This window comes from Elephantulus edwardii, unplaced genomic scaffold (genome assembly GCF_000299155.1).
Source record: "Elephantulus edwardii isolate Elephantulus edwardi_28Jun2011 unplaced genomic scaffold, EleEdw1.0 scaffold00106, whole genome shotgun sequence".
Taxonomy (NCBI): Eukaryota; Metazoa; Chordata; class Mammalia; order Macroscelidea; family Macroscelididae; genus Elephantulus; species Elephantulus edwardii.
The window spans coordinates 4,591,370-4,613,097 of record NW_006399856.1 but is presented as its reverse complement, the minus strand read 5'-3'; the positions used below and the strand labels follow the sequence as shown (position 1 = coordinate 4,613,097).

General features: G+C 38.8%; 1 protein-coding gene across 1 annotated transcript in view; it reads left to right on the top strand.

Moving 5' to 3' along the window:
- Positions 1-16,397, top strand: part of LOC102843826 — an 80,750-nt gene extending 64,353 nt beyond the window's left edge. The window contains exon 3 of the mRNA XM_006891954.1: positions 15,864-16,397. Coding sequence (XP_006892016.1) covers positions 15,864-16,397 — 534 coding nt within the window. The remainder of the gene's footprint in view (positions 1-15,863) is intronic.
- Positions 16,398-21,728: the final 5,331 nt, after the last annotated feature.

The following is a 21,728-nucleotide window of genomic DNA, read 5'->3' as shown; positions in this document are numbered from 1 at the left end:
AAGCACCAAATCAAACAAGCTGTTAAAAAAAGCTTTATGACATTGATGTGGTCAAGGTTAGCACTTTGATTAGGCCTGATGGAGAGAAGGCCTATGTTTGACTTGCTCCTGACTATGATGCTTTGGATGTTGGCAACAAATTGGGATCATCTAAACTGAGTCCATCTGGCTAATTCTAAATACAGATTTGTATCACCAAAAATAACCCTCCAAACCAAAAACCACCAGAAATGATTAGAAAATTACACCAAAAAATGCTAATAGTCATTAATTCTGAAAGGTAATGTTTAGGAAGATATTATAAGCTTTTTAATAACCTTCATCTTCAAGTTTTTTTTTTTACAAAATGAACACAAAAAGATTCATATTTTACATTGATGTAGATTATAAATATTATTTTAAAGAAAGCCTAATTTTTAAAAATGGTAGCTTAATCTACATAATTTTATGAATGTGTTTTTAATATTTAATGAAGAAATGGTGACCTTTCATTCTGTGTACTATATTCTGCGAAACAGAAATGCAGTTTGAATTTACCAGTTGCTCCATGGGAGAAGCATGGGCAAGCTTCTCCCGTGTGACTTATTGCCTCTGAAAACTCACTGGATAGTCAGCTATGAGTCAGTTCGGACTCAGTTGCACACAGCAACAACACAGGAAAAAATGAAACATGTACCAATCCATTTATTTTTTTTTTCATTTTAATTATGATTTTAACAGAAGCTTATAGAAAAGTTGGCTTTTCATTCACTCATGTGGCACATTTTCCTCCCTCACTTTCACTTTCACTCCCTTACTTTCCTTACCTACCTTACTATCATACAGCTGAATATGAGCCCTAACAAAGAGAGTTTAAAATATCCACTACGAAGGGAGCTCTGGTGGCCTGGTGGCAAAAAACTGCACTGCAATCCCAGAGGTACACGGTTCAAATCCACCAGATACTCTGCTGGAGAAGGAGTGGCAATCTCCTCCTGTACCAGTCAGATCTAATTTGATGGTACACACACAAAGAATTGTAAGATAAATTAAAAAAATATCTACTATGAGCCAATTTTACCATGAATATGATAAAAAAAGAAGTTAAAATGATGGCAATAGCAACCTGTCTTCAATATTATGGTAAAAGAATAGATTGTATCCAAGTGGAGTATATTTCAATAATACAGATATATTTCAATACAAACAAGTACATTAATAAAATTTTAGGTTAAATTAAAAAAAGAGATTGATTATTGTTCATGTAAAAAATAGTTAGCGAGTCCATAAGGAGTTGTACTCATAAGGTAGTTTGTCTCTTAGTAGTTTGAATCCCACAGCAGCTCTGCAGGAGGAAGTCTCCCCCTGTGCTATCTATAAACTCAGAAAACTCACTGGAGGGTCAGCTATGAGTTGGTTCTGACTCAACAGCAATGAGTTTGAGTTGTGATGTTAAAAATTAAGAAAAAAACATTTAAAATATTTATATATTTAAAAAGGCATTTGATGATATAATGTCCAACTTATTAGAAACAAAGATACTCACTACTGGGCTGATTGGAAGCATCATGATGGATGATGAAGAGATTGAGATTGTTGACAGCTTCAGTTTGCGTGGCTCTACAATCAACACTCTTGGTACCAGCAGACCGGAAAATAAAAGATGGATTGCATTGGGAAAGTCTGCTGTCAGAGACCTCGCCAAGACACTGAGGAGTAATGATGTCAGTCTGGAGACTGAAGTGCACCTGATACAGGCCATGGTCTTTGCAATTACATGCTAAGCATCAGAGAGCTGGACAATGACTAAGGATGATGGAAGGAGAGTTGATGTTTTTGAGCTGTGGTACTGGAGAAGAGTATTGAATATACCATGGACTGCTAGGAGAACAAACAAGTTCATTCTGGAGAGGGTGAAGCCAGGCTGCTCATTGAAGGCAAGGGTTCTGAAGCTTTGTCTGGCATACTTTGGACAGGTTGCAAGGCTAGATCAGTCCTTGGAGAGGGATGTCATGCGCAGGAGAGGAAGACCCTCAATGAGATGGATTGATTCAGTCACTGAGGTAATGAGAATAGGTGTGTCAGAGACAATAAGATTGGCATGGGATAGAACAGGATTTAGGACTGTTGAACATAGTGTTGGTATGAGTCCCAGGCGACTTGATGGCACATAACAGCGACAACAATTAGAAACAAATAAAAAGAAATATTAACTAAACTCAATATGAGACTAGAAGGTCAGCTCTTAAACACAATGAAGAATTACATTACATTTAACATTTTATCAACAACAGTAACATACTATGACAGGTTTGGAAGCAGGAGTGGCATCCACTTCCTAAACAACATGCCTCTGGAAACTCTATGAACTATGATACATGTTGATAGTTGTAGAGGGGCTTCAGGTCTTTTGTTCATAGAGTCACTATAGGTCATGCTCGACTCGAAGACAATCATCAACAACAACCTTAAGGAAAAGGACAGTAAAGTCATTCTGGTTAACAGAAAATTATCATTATTTCAGAGATTACCTATAAAAATTTAAAAACTATTACATTATTAATATTTTGTCTGTTAACCAGTAATGAAATAATTATGAAACTGTAGATGTATTTCTTATATCAAAATGACACCAGTTTGAAATTGTATGGAAGAGATCTCATTATATTCTTATGTATAGTAATTACAATTCCCTTATTTTTAGAAAAACCACGGAACATACATGTAAAGAAATATATACATTAACTTTCATTGCATCCCCGTTTGCTGTTGTAAAATGTTGGAAACAAGTTAAACATCTATATACAGGAGAATGTTGTTGTTGTTATGTGTCATTGAATTGGCTGCTACTCAAAGTGACCCTATGTACAACAGCCCTAAACCCTGCTCTATCCCTTGAATAGTTAAATAATTATGGGAGAATACTGTACAGCAGCGATAAAGAATGAGGCAGACCATCAGTGTGGATGAAGTTCAAGGATAATAAAAACAAAAGCAAACTAGAAAAATACATTTGTTGTTGTTATTGTTGTTATGTGCCGTCGAGTCATTTGTGACTCATAGCGACCCTATGTACAACAGCCCTAAACCCTGCTCTATCCTGTGCCCTTCTCATTGCCTCCGACACACCCATCCCGATTACCCCAGTCACTGAATCAATCCACCTCATAGAGGGTCTTCCCCTCCTGCGCTGTCCCTCCACTTTGCCCAGCATGATGTCCCTCTCCAAAGACCTGTCTCTCCTTACAACATGTCCAAAGTATGTCAGGCGAAGCCCCAGAACCCTTGCCTCCAAGGAGCAGCCTGGTTTAACCCTCTTTAGGATGAATCTATTTGTTTTCTTGGCAGTCCATGGTACATTCAGTACTCTTCTCCAGCACCACAGCTCAAAGGCGTCAATTCTCCTTCTATCCTCCCTAGTCATTGTCCAACTCTCTGATGCATAACAAATGATTGCAAAAACCATGGCCTGTATCAGGTGCACCTTAGTCTCCAGAGAGACACTGTTGCTCCTGAGTACCTTTGAGAGGTCCCTAACAGCAGACTTTCCCATCGCGATACGCTTTTTGATTTCCTGACTGCTGGTGCCAAGAGTGTTGACTGTGGAGCCGAGCAAACTGAAGCTGTGAACACTCTCAATCTCTTCGTCATCTCTTCTGTCTAACAATTGCTTTCTGGTCTGAGTAAAGGTTTTGCATGAGCACAATCAAGTGTTCTGGGATTCCCATTCTTCTCAGAGTCAGCCACAGTTTGTTGTGATCAACATAGTCAAATGCCTTTACATAGTAAATAAAACACAGACATTCCTGTGGTACTCTCTGCTTTCAACCAACATCCACCTGACATTGGCAGTGTCTAGTACCATGACCTCTTCTAAACCTAGCTTGTACTCTAGCAGTTCTCTGTCGATATACTCTTCAGTCATTTCTGGATAATCTTCAGCAGGATTTTGCTTGTGTGTAACATTAGTGATATTGTCTGATAATTTCTACACTGCCGGGCCACCATTTTTGAAATGGGAATAAATATGAATTTCTTCCAGTCAGGTGGCCAAGTAGTACTCCTCCAGATTTCTTGGCACAATCTAGTGAGCATGTCCAGGACAGTATCTGTTTGTTGAAATATGTCAATTGGTATTCCATCAATACCTGGGGTCTTATTTTTTGCTAAGTCCTTCAGAGTAGCATGCCCTTCCTCCTTCATGACCTTTGCCTCTTGATCATATGTTATTTCATGTAATTTTGTGTAAAAAGATCTCTTTGGTAAAATGACTCTGTATATTTCTTCTATCTCTTAATGCCTTCTGTAATTCAGTATTCTGCCCATAACATCCATAATTATTGCAACTTGCAGTTTGAATTTATTTTTTAGTTCCTTTAGCTTAAGATGCCAAGCAAGTTTGACCCTTTTGATTTTCTGACTCCAGCTCCTTGCATATTTTATTATAATACTTTGCTTTGTTTTCTTGAGCTATCCTTTGAAATCTTCTATTCAGCTCCTTAATTTCTTGATTTCTTCCATTTGCTTTGGATTCTCTGGGCTCTGGTATTGTATTCAGAGTCTCTTCTGACATCCATTTTGGTCTTTTCTTCTTTCTCTCTTGTGTAATGACCTTTTGCATTCTTTGTGAATGATATTCTTGATATCCTTCCACAGTTTATCTGATCTTCATTCATTAGTGTTCAAGGCCTCAAACGTGTTCCTGAGTTTGTTTTTAAATTTAGATGGGATAGACTCAAGATCAAATTTTGATTCCTGCAAATTTGATTTGACCTTCTTTAGTTTAATTCGAACTTGCATATGAATAGTTGATGGTCTGTTCCACAATGGCTACCTAGCCTAGTTTTCACTGCTGATATTTAAGTTCTTCAACTATTCCTTCCACAGATGTAATCGATCTGATTCCTGTGCATACCATGAGAGAAATTCCATGTGGATGCTTTCATTTATGTTTCTTATAAAAGGTATTTGCTATGAGTAAATCATTGATTGTGCAGGATTCTATCATTCTACGCCCAGTCGGTGACCTCAAACCACAAGCCTTTGGGATTGCAGCACTAGCTTCTTACCAGAGCTAGTTATCTCCTAAAGAGGGAGCTCTGATAGCTGAGTGGTAGGGACTTGTGCTGCCAAACCAAAGGCAGATAATTTGAATCTACTAGCAGCTTCAAAGGAAAAAGATAGGCCATCTTCCCCTGTGTGATTTACAGCCTTGGGAAATCCTATAGAGGGTCAGTTTTGAGTCGATTCTGACTCAACACTACACAACAACACTATCTCCTCCTCTGCTACGATAGGCTCTTGTGTATCAGGAAGTGTGAGGATGACATGGGGTAGAACAGGGTTCAGATCTTTTGTTCATAGGATCGCTATTAGTCATATTCTTCTTGAAGTCATCTATAATAACAACAACAATAACAACACAACAGATTTCTAGAATATAAGCACTCAAAACATAACAGATACAAAGCTTCTTATCCTTCAATGCTATAAGAGCAGTTGCAGGAAATTTCTGTGAATTTGTGAAGGTATCTGTTCACTGCAAAGTAAGTAACATCTTAAAAAACACATAAATATTCATTACCTACCATTGTTTGGCTTCATCCTTTGCTTTCATGTTCCTTGATTAAAGGGGAGTATATGCTAAAATAGTGAGATAAAGGAAAAAATTTAAAGCAACAACAAAAACAGCACTCTGGGAAATTTTAACTAGTTCATGCAGTTGTTTTTTTTTTTTTTTAAGTAGGGAAAATACTGGGTTTGGAAGTAGAGAAACAAAGGAACTCAAACTTGGAGCTTTGAGACATGGTGACTTTTTCCTATCGGAAAGTATAGATTCAAATATAGATTTTTCTTTAAAGTATGGATTTTCATATTTGCAACCTCTAAATTCTTTATTCACTCCCGCATTTTTCAGTGGCTATAGAAAACACAGACTAGAAATGGTGCCTTTGTTTCTTAGGATTTGTATTACTAACTTTAAATGTGGTGATTTGAATCCACTAGCTTCTCCCTGAGAGTAAAATGGACACTTTTCCCTCATAGGATTTACAGCCTTGAGAACTTGCCGAAGGGTCAGCTTTGAATTGGTTCCAACTCAGCAGCAGTCAGAAATTTCCCTTTAATCTGGAATCTTATCCAACACAGCGTCATTTTGTAGGTTGATGGCATAGAACTGACATCCTAATTATTCATCTCTCTAAGCATGACACTGGTGTTGTTTACATTGTTTTCACTTAATTACAAACTGTAGCTTTTGAATTCCAATTAGCTTTCTGGCTAAAGAGGAGTGTGTGTGTGTGTGTGTGTGTGTGTGTGTCCCTTGTCTGTTCCTATACATACATATTGTTGTTGTTTGTTGTGATGTGCCTTAGAGCTGCTTGCAGCTCATAGCGACCCTGTGTACCATAGCCCTAAACCCTGCTCTATCCTGTACCAACCTTATTGTCTCTGACGCACCTACCCCCATTGCCCCAGTGACTGAATAAATTCATTTCTTTGAGGGTCTTCCTCTCCTGCACAGTCCCTCTATCCTCCCAAGCATGATGTCCCTCTCTAAGAACTGGTTCCTCCTTGCAACATGTCCAAATTATATCAGACAAAGCTTCAGAATCCTTGCCTCCAAAGAGCAGCCTGGTTTCACCTTCTTCAGGATGAACCTGTTTGTTCTCCTAGTAGTCCATTGTATATTCAACATACAAATGAATGGTATGTTCAAGCAATATAAGAATATGCTACAAGGCAAATGCTTTCAAGATCCAAAATTCATTTTCATGAATCTATTCCCTCCCCTCCTCCTTGTGCTTGAAAATAGTTTATAGTTTCTTGGGTAAAATTGATTGAACACAGTTGTAACTGCTAATTAAAATCTGTTAAAAGTTAGGGGTGCTTTAAATTTGTGCTTGATTGATTTCAATATGTTATTTTAATCCTGGAGTTGAGCAAACCCTCTCTCTCGTTCTGCAGTTTTGGATAACCATAGAGAGAACAAAGACATCACTGACTCACTTTGAGCTGAGACATCATTTGTTGAATGTATGTATACGTTTGTATAAAATGGAGACTGAACAGATTTTTTTTTCTTATTGAGAGTAGATAAGGTTCCCTTACTTGCTGTTAATATTTGGGTTTGGCCAGTGGAAGTGCTGAAAGGAAATTGAAGGCTGAAAAGGACAAGGTCAAGTGTTTATTTTCTCATTTTACTTTTTGCCAGGTCATTGCAAATTGACTGTGTCTCTCTATTAAAGAAAGACAGACACAGCTCCTGTTATAAAACCTCTTTATGTAGTTTTCTATCTGGATTCTAATAGTATCTCCTATCCTTACTTTTTCAAACCTAAGGCTAGCAATAGCACCCCAAACTTTCTAGTTTCAAAATGCTTTATTGCTTCTCCTAAGCCCTGCATCCATCTCTGAAAAAAAGATTTTAATTAAACTTTTCAATGTAAATGTACCTCTATATTTTGCCAGATTCTTAAATTCAGTGTTATTACTTTTTAAAAAGCAATATTCTGGGAAAAAAAAGGCAGCATTTTCACCACTGTTAGTGATGGGTGGGTAAAAATGATATTGATTTACATGTTGTTACTTATTTTATAATTTAGGTCCAGGTTGTTCTTTTTGTTGTACACAGTAGAGTTGGAACTGACCCATAGTTGACCCTCCAGTGGGTTTTCAGTGGCAGTTAATTGCACGGGAGGAGATTGTTCATTCTTCTCCCATGGAGTGAGTGTGTGTGTGTGTGTGTGTGTGTGTGTGTATTTATTTATTGTTTGCAGTTATCAGTATAGTCCTTATCTCTCAGTTTGCTATACTGAGAAAACTTGTGATGCTAAAAAATGGCACTGACATTTCAAATATCACAGAGTCACTCATGGTGGATAGGTTTCAGCAGAATTCCCAGTTTAAGATAAACCAAGAAGGAGGATTAGCCATCCACTTCTGAAATAACAGGGCTTCAAAAATCCCGTGATCAGTAGAGGAGTGTGAGTAGCTATTATATATTGTATTCTAGCTAGAGGTAGAGCCCAGATGGGAAGTCACTACAAAATGAGGCAAAACAGCTGCAAACAACTATAAATAACTGGAACATGGAATGTATAAAGTAAGACTGTAGGAAAATGGAAAGTTGTTAAAAAAGAAATTAAAACATAAAAATAGACATTCTAGGCATTAGTGAACTGAAAAGGACTGGCATGGGTCACTTTGAATCCACTGGTCATATGGTTTACTATGCTGAGAATGAAGAGTTGAAGAATGGCATTACATTCATAGGTAAAAAGGCTGTTGCAAGATCTATCCTGCAGTGAAATGCTCATAGTGATAGGATACTATTCATACTTACACAAGGAAGACCTGTTAATAAACTTGTTATTCAAATAGATGCACCAACAGCTAAAGCCAAAATGTAGGACACTGAGGAATTCTACTAAATCTTTTTTTTTTAATGTTCAATGATTTATTAATTCCAAACATCTTCTTAAAAAAAACATAAATGTTAACTTAACATATGGACTTCATTTGACAGGCTGGATAGGGATCAGATTTAGTATATCTGTTTTGGTTACTACTGCTGGTTTTGTGTTGTTTTTAATAATTTTAATGAACATTTACAGAGATTTTGGATTTCCATTCATTCATTGCTGCACTTCTCTCCCTGACCAGCCCTCCCCCCTCCACTAACTTTTGCTGTCTGAAATGAACCAAACATGCAGTCAAGATGCATTGATAAAAAATTGATAACTAGAATGCAAAAGTTGGAAAAAAAGTAGATAGCATGGCAGTTGGAAACTGTGGGCTTAGTGACAGAAATGAGACTGGAGAGTAAATGATTAAATTTTGTACATTTCATGATTATACTCATCACAAATACCTTTTTTTTAAAGAAATATAGAGGCTATACACATGAATCTTCTTTTATGGACCACACAGGAATCAGATTGGCTATATTTTTAGAACAAATCATTGGAGAAGCTCAATATCAAACATCAAACAAAGCCAAATGCTGACAAAGGAACAAGTATTGAACAACTCATGTGCCAGTTCAAATTAAAGAAAAATAAAAGCAAGACCACAAGAACCAAAAATACAATCTTTAGTCTATCCCACCTGAATTTAAACAACATCTCAAAAATAGGTTTGAGGCATTGAACACTAATGACCAAAGGCCAGATAAATTATGGAATTACATAAAAGATATTAGCTCGGGGATTGGAACCATGTGTTTTTGGGTTAAGAGCACAATTTTTTACCAATAGGCCACCAGAGCTCAAAACAAAGTGTTGCTATTTTTACCGCTAGGTGTTGTCAAGTTGAGATGACTCATAATGACCCTATGAACAAAATATATGAACCATTTAATCCTGTGCCTTTAGAGGATTTTATTTCTATCTGAGAACAGAAAAAGTTTCTGTATCAATACCGATGAATCAATAGCATAACTGATAGGGTCATATTTAATCTTCAGATCTTTGTACACATTTCCCACCAAAACCTTCATCTCTTTAAGGAATTATCTTCCTAAGAAGACCAACTTTGCTTTCTTAAATGGATTAGCTACTCAAAATCAAGCCTGTATTTGTGAGTGCTTACATGCTGCTTGTAAATGTAGATAATCTGAAACTAGAGGTTAAAAATACAGATGTTTTGTAGGGTACAATTGCATGTTAGATGGTTGAATTAGAAAAGAATCACTTATAAGGTATTAGTCAGCAAGAAACAGGAAGGAATAAACCTCCATTTTCGCTGTTTTAGTAGCTCCTGGCAATCACCTATGAAGAACAGTTATTAGCATTTTCCTTCTTAACTAGATTGTACATTCTCAAGGGCAGGGACCACATCTTTGTTGGGTTTTTTGGGGGGAGTTTTCCCCTGTCATACTCTCCACTCTTCTGTAAAACTGAGCATGTAGTTGAAATTTAACAACTGTTTATTGATGACATCAAGGATCAGCAAATTCTTTCCTCACAGGCTAGATGACAAATATTTCTGTCTCTAGGAGTCATATGATCTGTGCTGCAACTAGTCAAACCTGCCACCATGGCACAAAAACAATCATGTATGTAATGCAGGGACATAGATGTGTTCCAAGTAGAATTTTATTTGTGGATTCCACAACTTGAGTTATTTCCTTTTTCATGTGCCACAAAAGAGTACTCTTTTTTGATGTTTTTCCGACATTTAAAAACTGTGAAAGTTGTCTTAGCTCAGGCAGATAAAGAAAACAAATAAACAGAAAACCCAATATGGACTGAATTTGGTCCAAAGCGTCATCATTTGCTTCGATCTGGTTTACATTATTCTCATTTTTCCCTTCTATCTTTTTTTGTTCCTCTTTCACAGCCAATTCTCTCCTCTTCTTTTCATTTTGACCTACCTCCCCTCACTACTGATTCTCCCACATCCTTTCTCCTGCCCCATTTTTCTCCCCTCCTCCAGCAAACTCTTCTCTCTGTTTCTTAAACTATTTCATCTTTTAATCCAAACCTAATCTGTTGCTCTCTTGATTCCAACTCACAGTGACTCTACAGTATAGAGCAGGATTTCCCCATGTTGTTGTTGTGTATGGTGGAGTCAGAACTGACCCACAGCTGATCCTCTGGCAGGTTTTCAGAGGCTGTTAAAGCAAAAGAAGAGATTAACCATCCGTCTCTTTCTCTCAAAGCAGCCGGTAGATTTTGCATGCCTTCACGATTGCAGCGCAGCTTCTTGCCACGAGGCCACCAGAGCTCCCTAGAATTTCTCTACAGGATTTATAGTAGTCTTTGTCTAAAGGATTATAGCCTTTTAGACTATTCCCATAGGATTTATAAAGGCGATAATCTTTTACACAAAGACTGCTACATTTTTCTCTTATGGATACACTGACCTTTTGGCTAGCTCCCATGTGTTTAACTACTGTACAGTGGAGGTTTCTTAGATTTGTTGTTGTTAGGTGCTGTTGAGTTGTCTATGACTCATAGCGACCCTGTGAATGAGCGCTCTGCACCTTGCCCTATCCTATCATGATCTGATTGAGCCCATTGTTACAGTCACTGTGTCAAGCCCTCTTCTTGAGGGTCTTCCTTTCTCTCACCTTTTACCTTTGCCAGCATTATGTGTTTTTTGAAACATTGTCCCTTCCTGACAAAATGCCCAAAGTATATGAGATGATGATTCACCATCCTTGCCTCTGTAGAGCACCCTGGTTGCACATGCTCCAAGGCATATTTATTTGTCCTTTTGGCTGTCTGTTGATATTCAGTACTCTTCTCCAACATCATAATCCAAGGACATCGATTCTTCTTCTGTTGTCCTTATTAACTGTCCAATTTTCCTTATCTAACTGGACAGATTTCCAAAAATACTGACTCAGTTCAGGAGTAAAAAGTTACATTGCCTTCAAATAATATTTAAACACTGGATCTTAAAATGTTTGTTTTTCTACCTTCTTCACTTCCTCATCTGTTACTCCTTCATAATAAGTGCATTTGAGATGGCGAGATTGGCACAGGATAGAAGAGCATTTAGAGCTCTTGTATATAGATAGGGTCGCTATGAGTCGCAAATGACTCGATGGCACATAACAACAACATGGTTGCATAATGTTTATCATGCTGACAGCAGAAAGGTCAGCAGTTCAAATCCACCAACTGTTCGATGGGAGGCCCAGGGACAGTCACTTAAAGACTGAAAGTCTTAGAAACTCAGTGTATGGTCACTGTAAATCAGAACTGATTTGTTCGCAGTGGGTTTGGGGTTATACACCAAATACAACTGTGAAAGAATAAAACTGACTTCTTTATAAGTGGGACAGGTGGTATTATTAGTACATTGAATGCAGTGTCCAGCCAATTTGTATTATTAATCTTGAATACCCCTGTACAATTTCAGTCTCCTCACTTGTTTATTTTTTACTCCTTCCTGTACATTCAGAAAGCTGTTTGGAAAAATGATCTTAATTTGCTAACAGTTTTCACTGTACCAAAAGCAAGTTTTAAATATTTAATTATTTCCATTTATAGCTTCTAATTTTAAAAATGGCCCACTCAAATCCTCTTTTATAAAAGAATTTGCCTCAAATGCAGTAAGTTTAAGCAAATAGCACTAATAATTTAGTTACCAAGGGAACGTTTTAAAGCGCTGATGCTTCAAAGTAAAAAAATAAAAATGAATTAAATAACTTCAACCAAAAAAAAAAGCAAAGTGCCCTTCGATTCTGTCAACAGATGTTCACATCTTTTTGTCTAAAGCCTTATTGTTTCCACAAACTTTTCCTAAAACAAATGCAGTACATTTTCTCACCTTGCTTTTTCTCTGTGTCTTTATAAAACAACTCATTTTAAAATATGATGGGATTTTACTATTGTTAGCCTCAAGCCAAACCCATTGCCCCTCAAGTCATAAAAACTCTTTGGATTTACAAGAAAAGAATGTCCATCTTTCTCCCTCAGAGTGGCTGGTGGATTCAAACTGCCCATCTCTGAATTAGCAGTTCCACCCATTTTCCATGGGACCCTCAGGGCTCCTTCTGTTAATAGAAATCATGAATAACTTTTGTCAAGAAAACAAAGATTTTTTTGCATTTTTAACACTTTTATCAGGTTTTAGAATAACAACCCTCTTTGATTTTGATTTTTTTTTCACAAAGTAATATTCTTTGCATTAACAGGAGAATAATGGATTTTCTTGGTTGTTTTTTCCAGTGTGTTAGTTACAGGAGATCTGATCTTTTCAAAACAAACCATGGCATTTCTTTTTATTCCTCCAAAATGGTTGGTAGAATCTGGTGGCCCAATTAGCAAAATCTAGACTGAAGCAAATCGTTTCCAAAAGGTGTAACGTTTAATAATTCCATTCCCTGGAGAACAGAGTATTGATGTGACACAGTGTTCCAGCTGTTGCTCTTTTGAGAATTGTGTCAATCACGGCGAGTTCTCCTTATCATCTCTGTTGTGTGGATTGCCGGCAAATGTCGACTTCGATGGAAGCTGTGATTCGTTATCTCCAAACGGGAAGATAATGGAATGATTATTCTCTAGTTGTGTAGTTACTTTTCTTTCACATGCAAACTCATTACATTCATTAACATGCTAATTTTCATAACACCCCAAGGATATGAGTGGGAAATGTTAATACCACTATTTTCAAACAAGAAAGCGTAGGCATTCAGCAAGTGGTTTGTAATATAATTTACATGACATTATAAAGTTAATCATAATATTAAAATTTAGTCTATATAGCCTTCAGATCTTCTCTTAGTTCATTACAAAAATTATCCTGAAGACTACACACTCTTACAAAGGAAATCCTAAGTTGCTGTCGAGTTGATTCCGGTTCATGTAGCCGAACTGTAACATGAAGAGGTTGTTTTTTTTGTTTTTGTTTGTTTGTTTTTTTACGTGGAATACCAGGCTTTTCCCTGGGTGGTTGAACTGAACATCTAGTCTTCCTTAAAAATTTTTTAAAAAATTTTATTATTTTTTTGTGTGTACCATCAAATCAGATCTGACTGGTATAGGAGGAGATTGTCCCTCCTTCTACAGCAGAGCATCTGGTGGATTTGAACTGGCCACCTTTGGGATTACAGTGCAGCTTCTTGCCACTAGGACACCAGAGTTTGCCAACATCTAGTCTTCTTATAAGCAGATGAACACGTTAACTCTTGTAACCCCTGGAGACTTCATGCGTAAAAAAATGATGGAATGAGTAATGTGTCAAGTTGATAACTTTAAGGTTGGCAGGTCAAATCCACCAGGCCTTCCTCAGAAGAAAGATGGGTGTTGTTGTAAAGATTTGTACTCTGGGAAACCAGAGAGAGACTTGCTACTAGACAGAGTTGACTGCAACGTAGTGGACTTGATTTGGGTCACTCATACAGCAGAAGTCCTTCACATATATACTTTGCATGGAGTTTCACCAGTGTTAGAGTAAACTTTGGAAAGGTTCCATCTATCCTTTGAATCTAGAAAGGAGATAGTTCATGTAAAGAAAAGAATGAGGTGTGAGATAGGTTCCCATGTACTGTCTGAACTTAGTGAAAAATACGTGCATGAAACAAATAGTGCTTTGTGACTGATTGTGTTTTCTGAAGATATCTACATCAATAGATAGCTTCCCTTCATGATCTTACAATGTGCTGTAGACTTGTGTCTGCTAAGAAATAGAATCTGCGTTTCTTTCTCTTGGAACTATATGGATCTCTGTGACTTCAGCCAACAGAAGGTGACATACATGGTGCTATGTGACTGCTGAATCTAGAGAAGGTGAAAGAAAATTCATCTCATTTCTGCCTGGCCATCTGTGTTTTGTCTGGGCACTTGCTCCCTTGAAAGCAGCCATCAGGTTGCAAGAATGTGAAAGACATGTAAAGAAATCACAAGTGAATACCTGAACCAAGAACCCCAGGTAGGATTTCTGATGACTGCGTAATGAGTGAATGACTCTTCAGGTAGTTCTAGCTTCCAGCTTTCTACCTCCCCCAGCTTGTGTCACCTGGAGCAAAGATAAGTAGTCATCTCTGCTTGGTGCTGCCTATATTTATTAACGATGAGATCATGAGCAAAAGAAATGTCGTTGTTGTCTTAGGTTGTCCAACTTTAAAGTAGTTCATTATCTAGTCACAAATAACTGGAGAAGGCAGCAGTGGTTCTGTGGTAGAACTCTTGCCCGCACCCTGGTTTCTGTTCCCAGCCAATCTACCTCACACAGAGCCACCCACTTCCCTTTTGTGGTGACCTGGATGGTCCTGTAAAGCTGGAAAAGTTTCAACAGAGATTCTAATCCAAGACAAGTTCGCTCTAATCAGAGAGACAAAAAACAACAATAGAAAAACTCTACGTAAAAACCAAAAACAAGCATACCCACGTGGCTTTGTTCGCAATAGCAAAGAACTAGAAACAACCCAAATGTCCAAAAACAGATGAATGGATAGAGGAGCTCTGGTATATTCACACATGGAATATTATGCAGCATTGAAAACCAAGGAACTCATGAAATATTATACAAAACAGGTGACCCTGGAGGACATTATGCTGAGTGAAATATCTCAGTCACAAAAGGACAAATATTGCGTAGGGCCACTGTTGTAAAATGGGACTGACATCGAGGTTGAGGGAAGACAGAGAAGGAGGGGATGAATGATGTTCATTGAAACAGATGAGGGAGAGAATGTTTAAAAGGGATATATGATTGAGTATTATTGTCATGACAGGAGTCCAGAATGAAGGCTGCACAGTGGAGTGGATTTGGGGGGAGGGATTGCATAACATTGAAAGAGTTTTTCTTTTACTTTTCAAGGAGAAGGGTGAATTGGGGGTGTTGGGGTGGGTAAGGAGAAAAGTGCAACAATGAATGACTGGAAACCCCAAGTCTCTGTAAACTTTCATTGAAATTAATTTAAAAAAAAAAAAAACACCTTAAAAAACCCACAAAAAGCCAAAACAAAACCAAGAAAACCCAAATAAATAAAAATTCTGTGAGACCTTTGATCTTGGACTATACTTACTCTCCCGTGGTTCAACTTCAGCTGAACAATACACAAGTATATACGGTGATCTATCGATCAATAAGCACCTGGGAGCCATTCACTCATTAGAATGAACAAACGCTGAAGGTCAAGAAAGCAGCATTTGCCAAAGGATAAAGCCTTCACAGGAGGAAGAGGCAAAATAGAAGGCTTCATGGAAATGGAAATTATGGAGAGGAAACAGGGAAAGTGAGTACTATATTTAATGTTTTAAAACAAAATGTGAATGAATAGTTGGGTAAGAAAACCCAATTTGTGGGTTTTTTCCTGGTTACTGCTGCACCAAGAACCATGAGCAGCCGATTCTCTTGCGACATCCTCTAGGAGGCGGTGCGGGAAGTCCTGCACTGGAACCAACGCAAACGCGGAAAGCTTTTAGAGACGTGGAGCTGCAGATCGCTTCTTGGGGACCGTCAGGCTTAAGTCCACCCCACGCCCCAAGCTCTCAGTGTGCGTTCTTGGGGATCAGCAGCACTGTGATGAAGCCAAGGCTGTGGCTATCCCCCACATGGACAGTGAAGCGCTGAGAACACTCAAGAAGAATAAGAAGCTGGTCAAAAAGCTGGCCAGGAAGTGTGATGCCTTTCTGGCCTCTGAATCCCTGATCAAGCCGATCCCAATAATCCTAGGTCCAGGGCTGAACAAGCCTGGCAAGTTCCCTTCTCTGCTGACCCACAATGACAACATGCTGGCAAAAGTAGACAAGGTGAAGTCCACCACCAAATTCCAGATGAAAAAGGTCCTGTGTCTGGCGGTGGCTGTGGGCCGTGTCGAGATGACAGATGATGAACTTGTTTACAACATCCACCTGGCTTTTAGCTTTCTGATTTCACTGCTAAAGAAGAATTGGCAGAATGTTCGGGCTTTGTACATCCAGAGCACTATGGGCAAGTCCCTGGCGCCTGTACTATGATACAGATCAATAAATCTTACTGTTAATACCCCCAAAAAACACCACCCCAAAACCCAAAAAGCAAACAAGCAAAACCAACCCCCCCAAAACAAATACCAATTTGCAAACTTTCACTTATGTAATAACTTTTAAACATTCCCCTAGATCACAATAGTCTGTTTCCATTGTGCATGGAATCTGCTTGAGTTGGGGGCCTACGTAATGACAGCTGACAACAGAAAGAGATAATTAGAGCAGCCTGTAACACAATGGTTCCTTGTTGTTGTTTTTAGGTACCAAGAAGTCCAGTGGTGAGAATCTCTGTGTTCTTGATGTTGAGATGTAATCCATATTGAAGGCTGTATAGTCTTTGACCTCCTGCAGCAAGAACTCCAAGTCGTCTTCACTTTCAGCAAGCAGAGTTGTGACATCCCCATAGCACAGGTTTTTAATAAGTCATCCTCTGACCCTGCCAGCACATTTTTATTCCTAGGGTCCAGCTGCTCGAGTGATTTTTCTCAGCATACAAATTGAATAGGTGTGAAGAGAGGCTGGGACCCTGATACATATATTTCCTAATTTAAAATCCCATTTCCTTGTTCTATTCAGACAACAGACTCTTGTTCTAGGTATAGGTTTAGCATGAAAATAATTAAGTGATTGTTCTTATGATCTGAGTTCTATTGCATTTCAAAAGCTAAATTCTGCAGCATAGCACTTCCCGCCATACTTAACACATCTCCCCTTTTGTTGAATATAAAGTTCCTTTTTGGTGACTATCTTGAGAAGAGACACAACTGAGATGACCTGAAACCAGGGGGATGTAATATATTGTTGCTCTTCAGTTTTAGTGAATCTTCAGTAGTAGAAAAAAGAAGTAAATTGGCTCTGAGGAAAATGTTTTCATTATTTCTGTCCTTGAAGGAATACTCTCTTCACAACTGGGAGACTTTACTCCACACCTTTCCTTCTATCGACTGAGAGTCCAGAGCGAGCCAGGTTTATCTCTAATAAAAAGAATTCTTGTGGTTCGGCTGACAGACAGAGTGAGTATTGACAAGGCAGTAACGTGGAATGCTGTTGTTATGTGCTGTCAATTCAGAACTAATAACACTGCTGACCCTTCAGTGGGGTTTCAGAGGCTGTAAATCACATAGGAGGAGACTGCCCTTCTTTCTCTCAGAGAGCAGCTAAATAGGCTCCAGACCGTGTGCCTTTGTGTTGGCAGTGCATCTCCTTCTCAGGAGACTACCGCTGGTCCCTGGGCACTAATGAAATTATCCTCAGATAGACCAGGAGGATCTGACTGTGACAAGCCTTGAGATATTTCTTGATTTGTACCTCAGCAGGAAGGCTCCTGCTGTAGACCTAAAAGTGGCAGGATATAAGCCAGAGAAACTTGTGACGGCAAGTTGGCCCACTCCTCAGATAAGCACTTATAGAAAGTCCCACCATTTCCACCTACCCTTCTTCAGTTTTGACAGCTGAGGTAAGATTCCTATCTGCAAAGCCTTTACACTTTTTTGAGGTAAATGTAACTCTATCACCAGGAAGAACGGTTTGTAATAATCTGTGTGATGGAACTAGCTGATGTGACTGAAAGACTCAGATTTAGGGCTACATCCAGGTATTTTAAAAATTGTGTGTCAATAATGTCATTTATCCCTTAATGTAGTCCTTAAGTTCTGTATGGACTGGTGAGCAATAGAATAGCAGGGAGCTTGAATGTAGCAATGCTGTAGACCATTGTGACATCAAATCAATTGCAGTTCACTACTAAGTAAACCTTCAACCTTTAAATACTCTCTGAACTTGAAGGTGCCCCAGGCAATGTGATCACCATCTCATAGAAGAGAAATTCAGAACCCTCGGGTTCAAATTCTTTCTCTGACAAGGCTCCTGTAACTCTTGATGGCAAAATATTTAATAATTTTTGCCTCAGGCTCCTCATCTCCAAATAAAAATGGTAGAATCCTTGTAAGGTTTAAAGGAGTTAGTCTATGCAGCATATATAGAACAGGTTTTAAAAGCAGTAAATACTTTGTAAATGTTGTTGTTATGTGCCCTCAAGTTGCTTGTGACTCATAGTGACCCTAGGTATAACAGCTCTAAACTCTGCTCTATCCCTTGCCAATCTTATTGACTCCAACATTCCTATTCGCATTATCCCAGTGACTGAATCAATCCATTTCATCGAGGGTCTTCCTCTTCTGGGCTGTCCTTCCACCCTCCCAAACATTACATCCTCTCTAAGGACTGATCCCGTCTTTCAACATGTCCAAAGTATGTCAGACTTCAGAATCCTTGCCTCCAATGAGCAGCCTGGCTTCACCCTCTCCAAGACAAACTTGTTTGTTCTCCTAGCAGTCCATGGTATTTTCAATACTCTTTTCCAGCACTAAAGCTCAAAGGCATCAACTCTATCATCCCTAGTCATTGTCCAGCTCTCTGATACATAGCAAGTAATTACAAAGACCATGGCCTTTATCAGGTTCACCTTAGTCTCCAGACTAACATCGTTGCTCTTCAATACTTTGGAGAGGTCTCTGACAGCAGAATTTCCCAATGCAATTTGTCTTTTAATTTCCTGGCTGCTGGTACCAAGACTGTTGATTGTAGAGCCGAGCAAACTGAAGCTGTCAACAATCTCAATCTCTTCATTATCCATCATGATACTGCCAATCGGCCCAGAGGTGAGAATCTTTGTTTTCTTGACGTTGAACTTCAGTCCATATTGAAGGCTGCAGTCCTGACCTTCTGCAGCAAGCACTTCAGGTCCTCCTCAGTTTCAGCAAACAGGGTTGTGTTAGCTGCATAATGCAGATTGTTGATGAGTCTTCCTCCAATCACGATGCCACACTTCTCCTCGTAGAGCCCAGCCTCCTGGACAATCTGTTCCGCATATAGATTGAAAAGCTATGGAGATAGGACACATCTTTGATGCACACCCTTCCCAATCTTGCACCATGCAGTGTTAGCAAGTTCTAATAATATTCCGTGAATAAATCATGACAGATGCCTCTTTTCCTTCACCATTCTGCAGGAAGATTGACACTATGGACAGTAAGTTATCAAACTTGTTCAGACAAAATTTATGCTTCAGACACATTTTCTAATGTCAACACTTTCTCTGGAAGTGGCACAATCTCTCCAAGGATCTCAAGTGACAGCCAGCTCCAGACATCAATATTAAGTATTGTTCTTTTAGTCACATCATAGGTAAATAGAGAACATATCAAGCACACTGACTTTGCGGGGCCAATGCTGTATACATAGTGAAATAATTCATGATAAAAGCATACAAAATGAGTTTCAGATAATGTTTGTAGTGGAGGAAACTAAGGGAGCAGTTGGAAGACTTCTGAGTTCAGAAATAACTTCAGCTGTAGATGTTAAATGTGAAGCATTTAGTGCTGTGGTGGTAGATTCAATTATTCCACCTACTTTATACAGCACAAGACACCTTGTGATACTGTGTATTGTGTATTGTGTGTTGAGCTGCTAACCCAGAGGTCAGGGATTCAAATCTACCAGCTTCTCTGTAGGAGGAAAACGGTCAATCTCTTCCTGTAAAGATTTATGGTTCTCAAAACCAAATCGCTGGAAATAAGAGAGATGCAAATCAAAACCATAATGAGAGACCATCTCACTCCAATAAGAGTGGCAAAGTTTAATGGGGCAGCAAGTAATAGATGTTGGAGAGGATGTGATGAGAAAGGAACTCTTATACATGTTGTAGAATTGTAAAGTGGTGCAACCATTCTGGAAGGCAGTTGGCGCTTCCTCAAAAAGCTGAACATAGAAATTCCGTATGACCCAGCTATTCCACTACTTGGAATATACTCTGAGAATATGGGAACCGAGGTACAAACTGAAATTTGAACACCAATGTTTATAACAACATTATTCACCATCACAAGAACATGGAAACAGCCCAAATGTCCAACCATAAAGGAATGGATTGAGAAACTATGGTACATTCACACAATGGAATACTACGCAGCACTCAGGAGCAATAACTTTGTAAATTATTACCTAACCTGGGAGGGACTGGAGAGCATTATGCTGCGTGAACTAACTCAGCCCACAAGGATACATATTGTATTAAACCGTTATTGTAGAACGAGTATAAGGACTCAGGAGGGATGGGAAAGGCTGGAAACAGAGGATATGGATGTACAGAGAGCAAGGGAGATTAATCACTGGGTTGTACAATTTGATGGGGGATGGTGAGGGAAGTTGAAAGAATTTGTTCAAATTTGTATTTGAATTTTGTAAATAAACTAGTAGAGGGGGGGAAAAACCCTGTGGGGAAATTCTATCCTGTGTTGTTAGATTGTCAAGAAAACATATAGGTCTGTCTTGGAGAGGGTGAAAGCAAGTTTCTCCTTGGAGGCTAGGATTTTGAAGCTCCATCTCACATACTTTGGGCATGTGGCCAGGAGGGCCCAGTGCTTGGAGAAAGTCATCAGGCTTGGAAGAATGGAGGGACAGTGCAGGAGAGCAAGAACTTGGATGAGATGGATTGGTACAGTAACTGGGGCATTCAGGGTGGGTGTATCGGTGACAGTGAGACTGGCTCAGGACAGGGCAGGTTTCAGAGCTGTTGTAGATAGGGTCGCTATGAGTCACAGGTAACTTGATGACACAGAGGCACCACAATAATTTATGGTGCTTTTGTCATTGTTAAGGTTGAGGTGAACTCATAATAGACTCTCCAGCAGGTTTTCAGAGACAGTAAATCACATAGGAGGAGATTGTCTATCTTTTTTTCCTTGGATCAGCTGGTGGATTGGAACTGTGTGCCTTTGGGTTGGCAGTGCAATTTCTTACCACTAAGCCACCTGGGCAACTTCCTTTTCTTATTGTTGTCACTATTGTTAGGTGCCATCAAGTTGAGTACAACTCATACATAACGACCCTATAAACAACAGATCTGAACTCTGTCTAATCCTGTACCATCCTCACAATCTCTGACACATTTGAGCCCATTTCCACAATCACTGTATTAATTACCTGGTTGAGGGTCTTCCTCTCTTTTGCCAACCCTCCACCTTCTTAAGCTTGATGTTCCACTCCAAGCTCCAGCCTCTCTAAGCAACATTCCTGAAGTATGTGAGATGAGGCTGTATCATCTTTGCCTTCAAGGAGCATTCTGGTTCCACCTTCTCCAACATATCTGTTTGTTCTTTCTGTCGTCCCTTGTATATTTAGTACTCTTTCTGCAACACTTCAACTCAAAGTCATCAATTCTTTTTTTTTCCTTTTCCCCAGTTAATTTTTTTTATTTATAATTTTTTTCTACAATTATATTTTATTAATTTTCATAAACATTTACAGAGATTTTGGGTT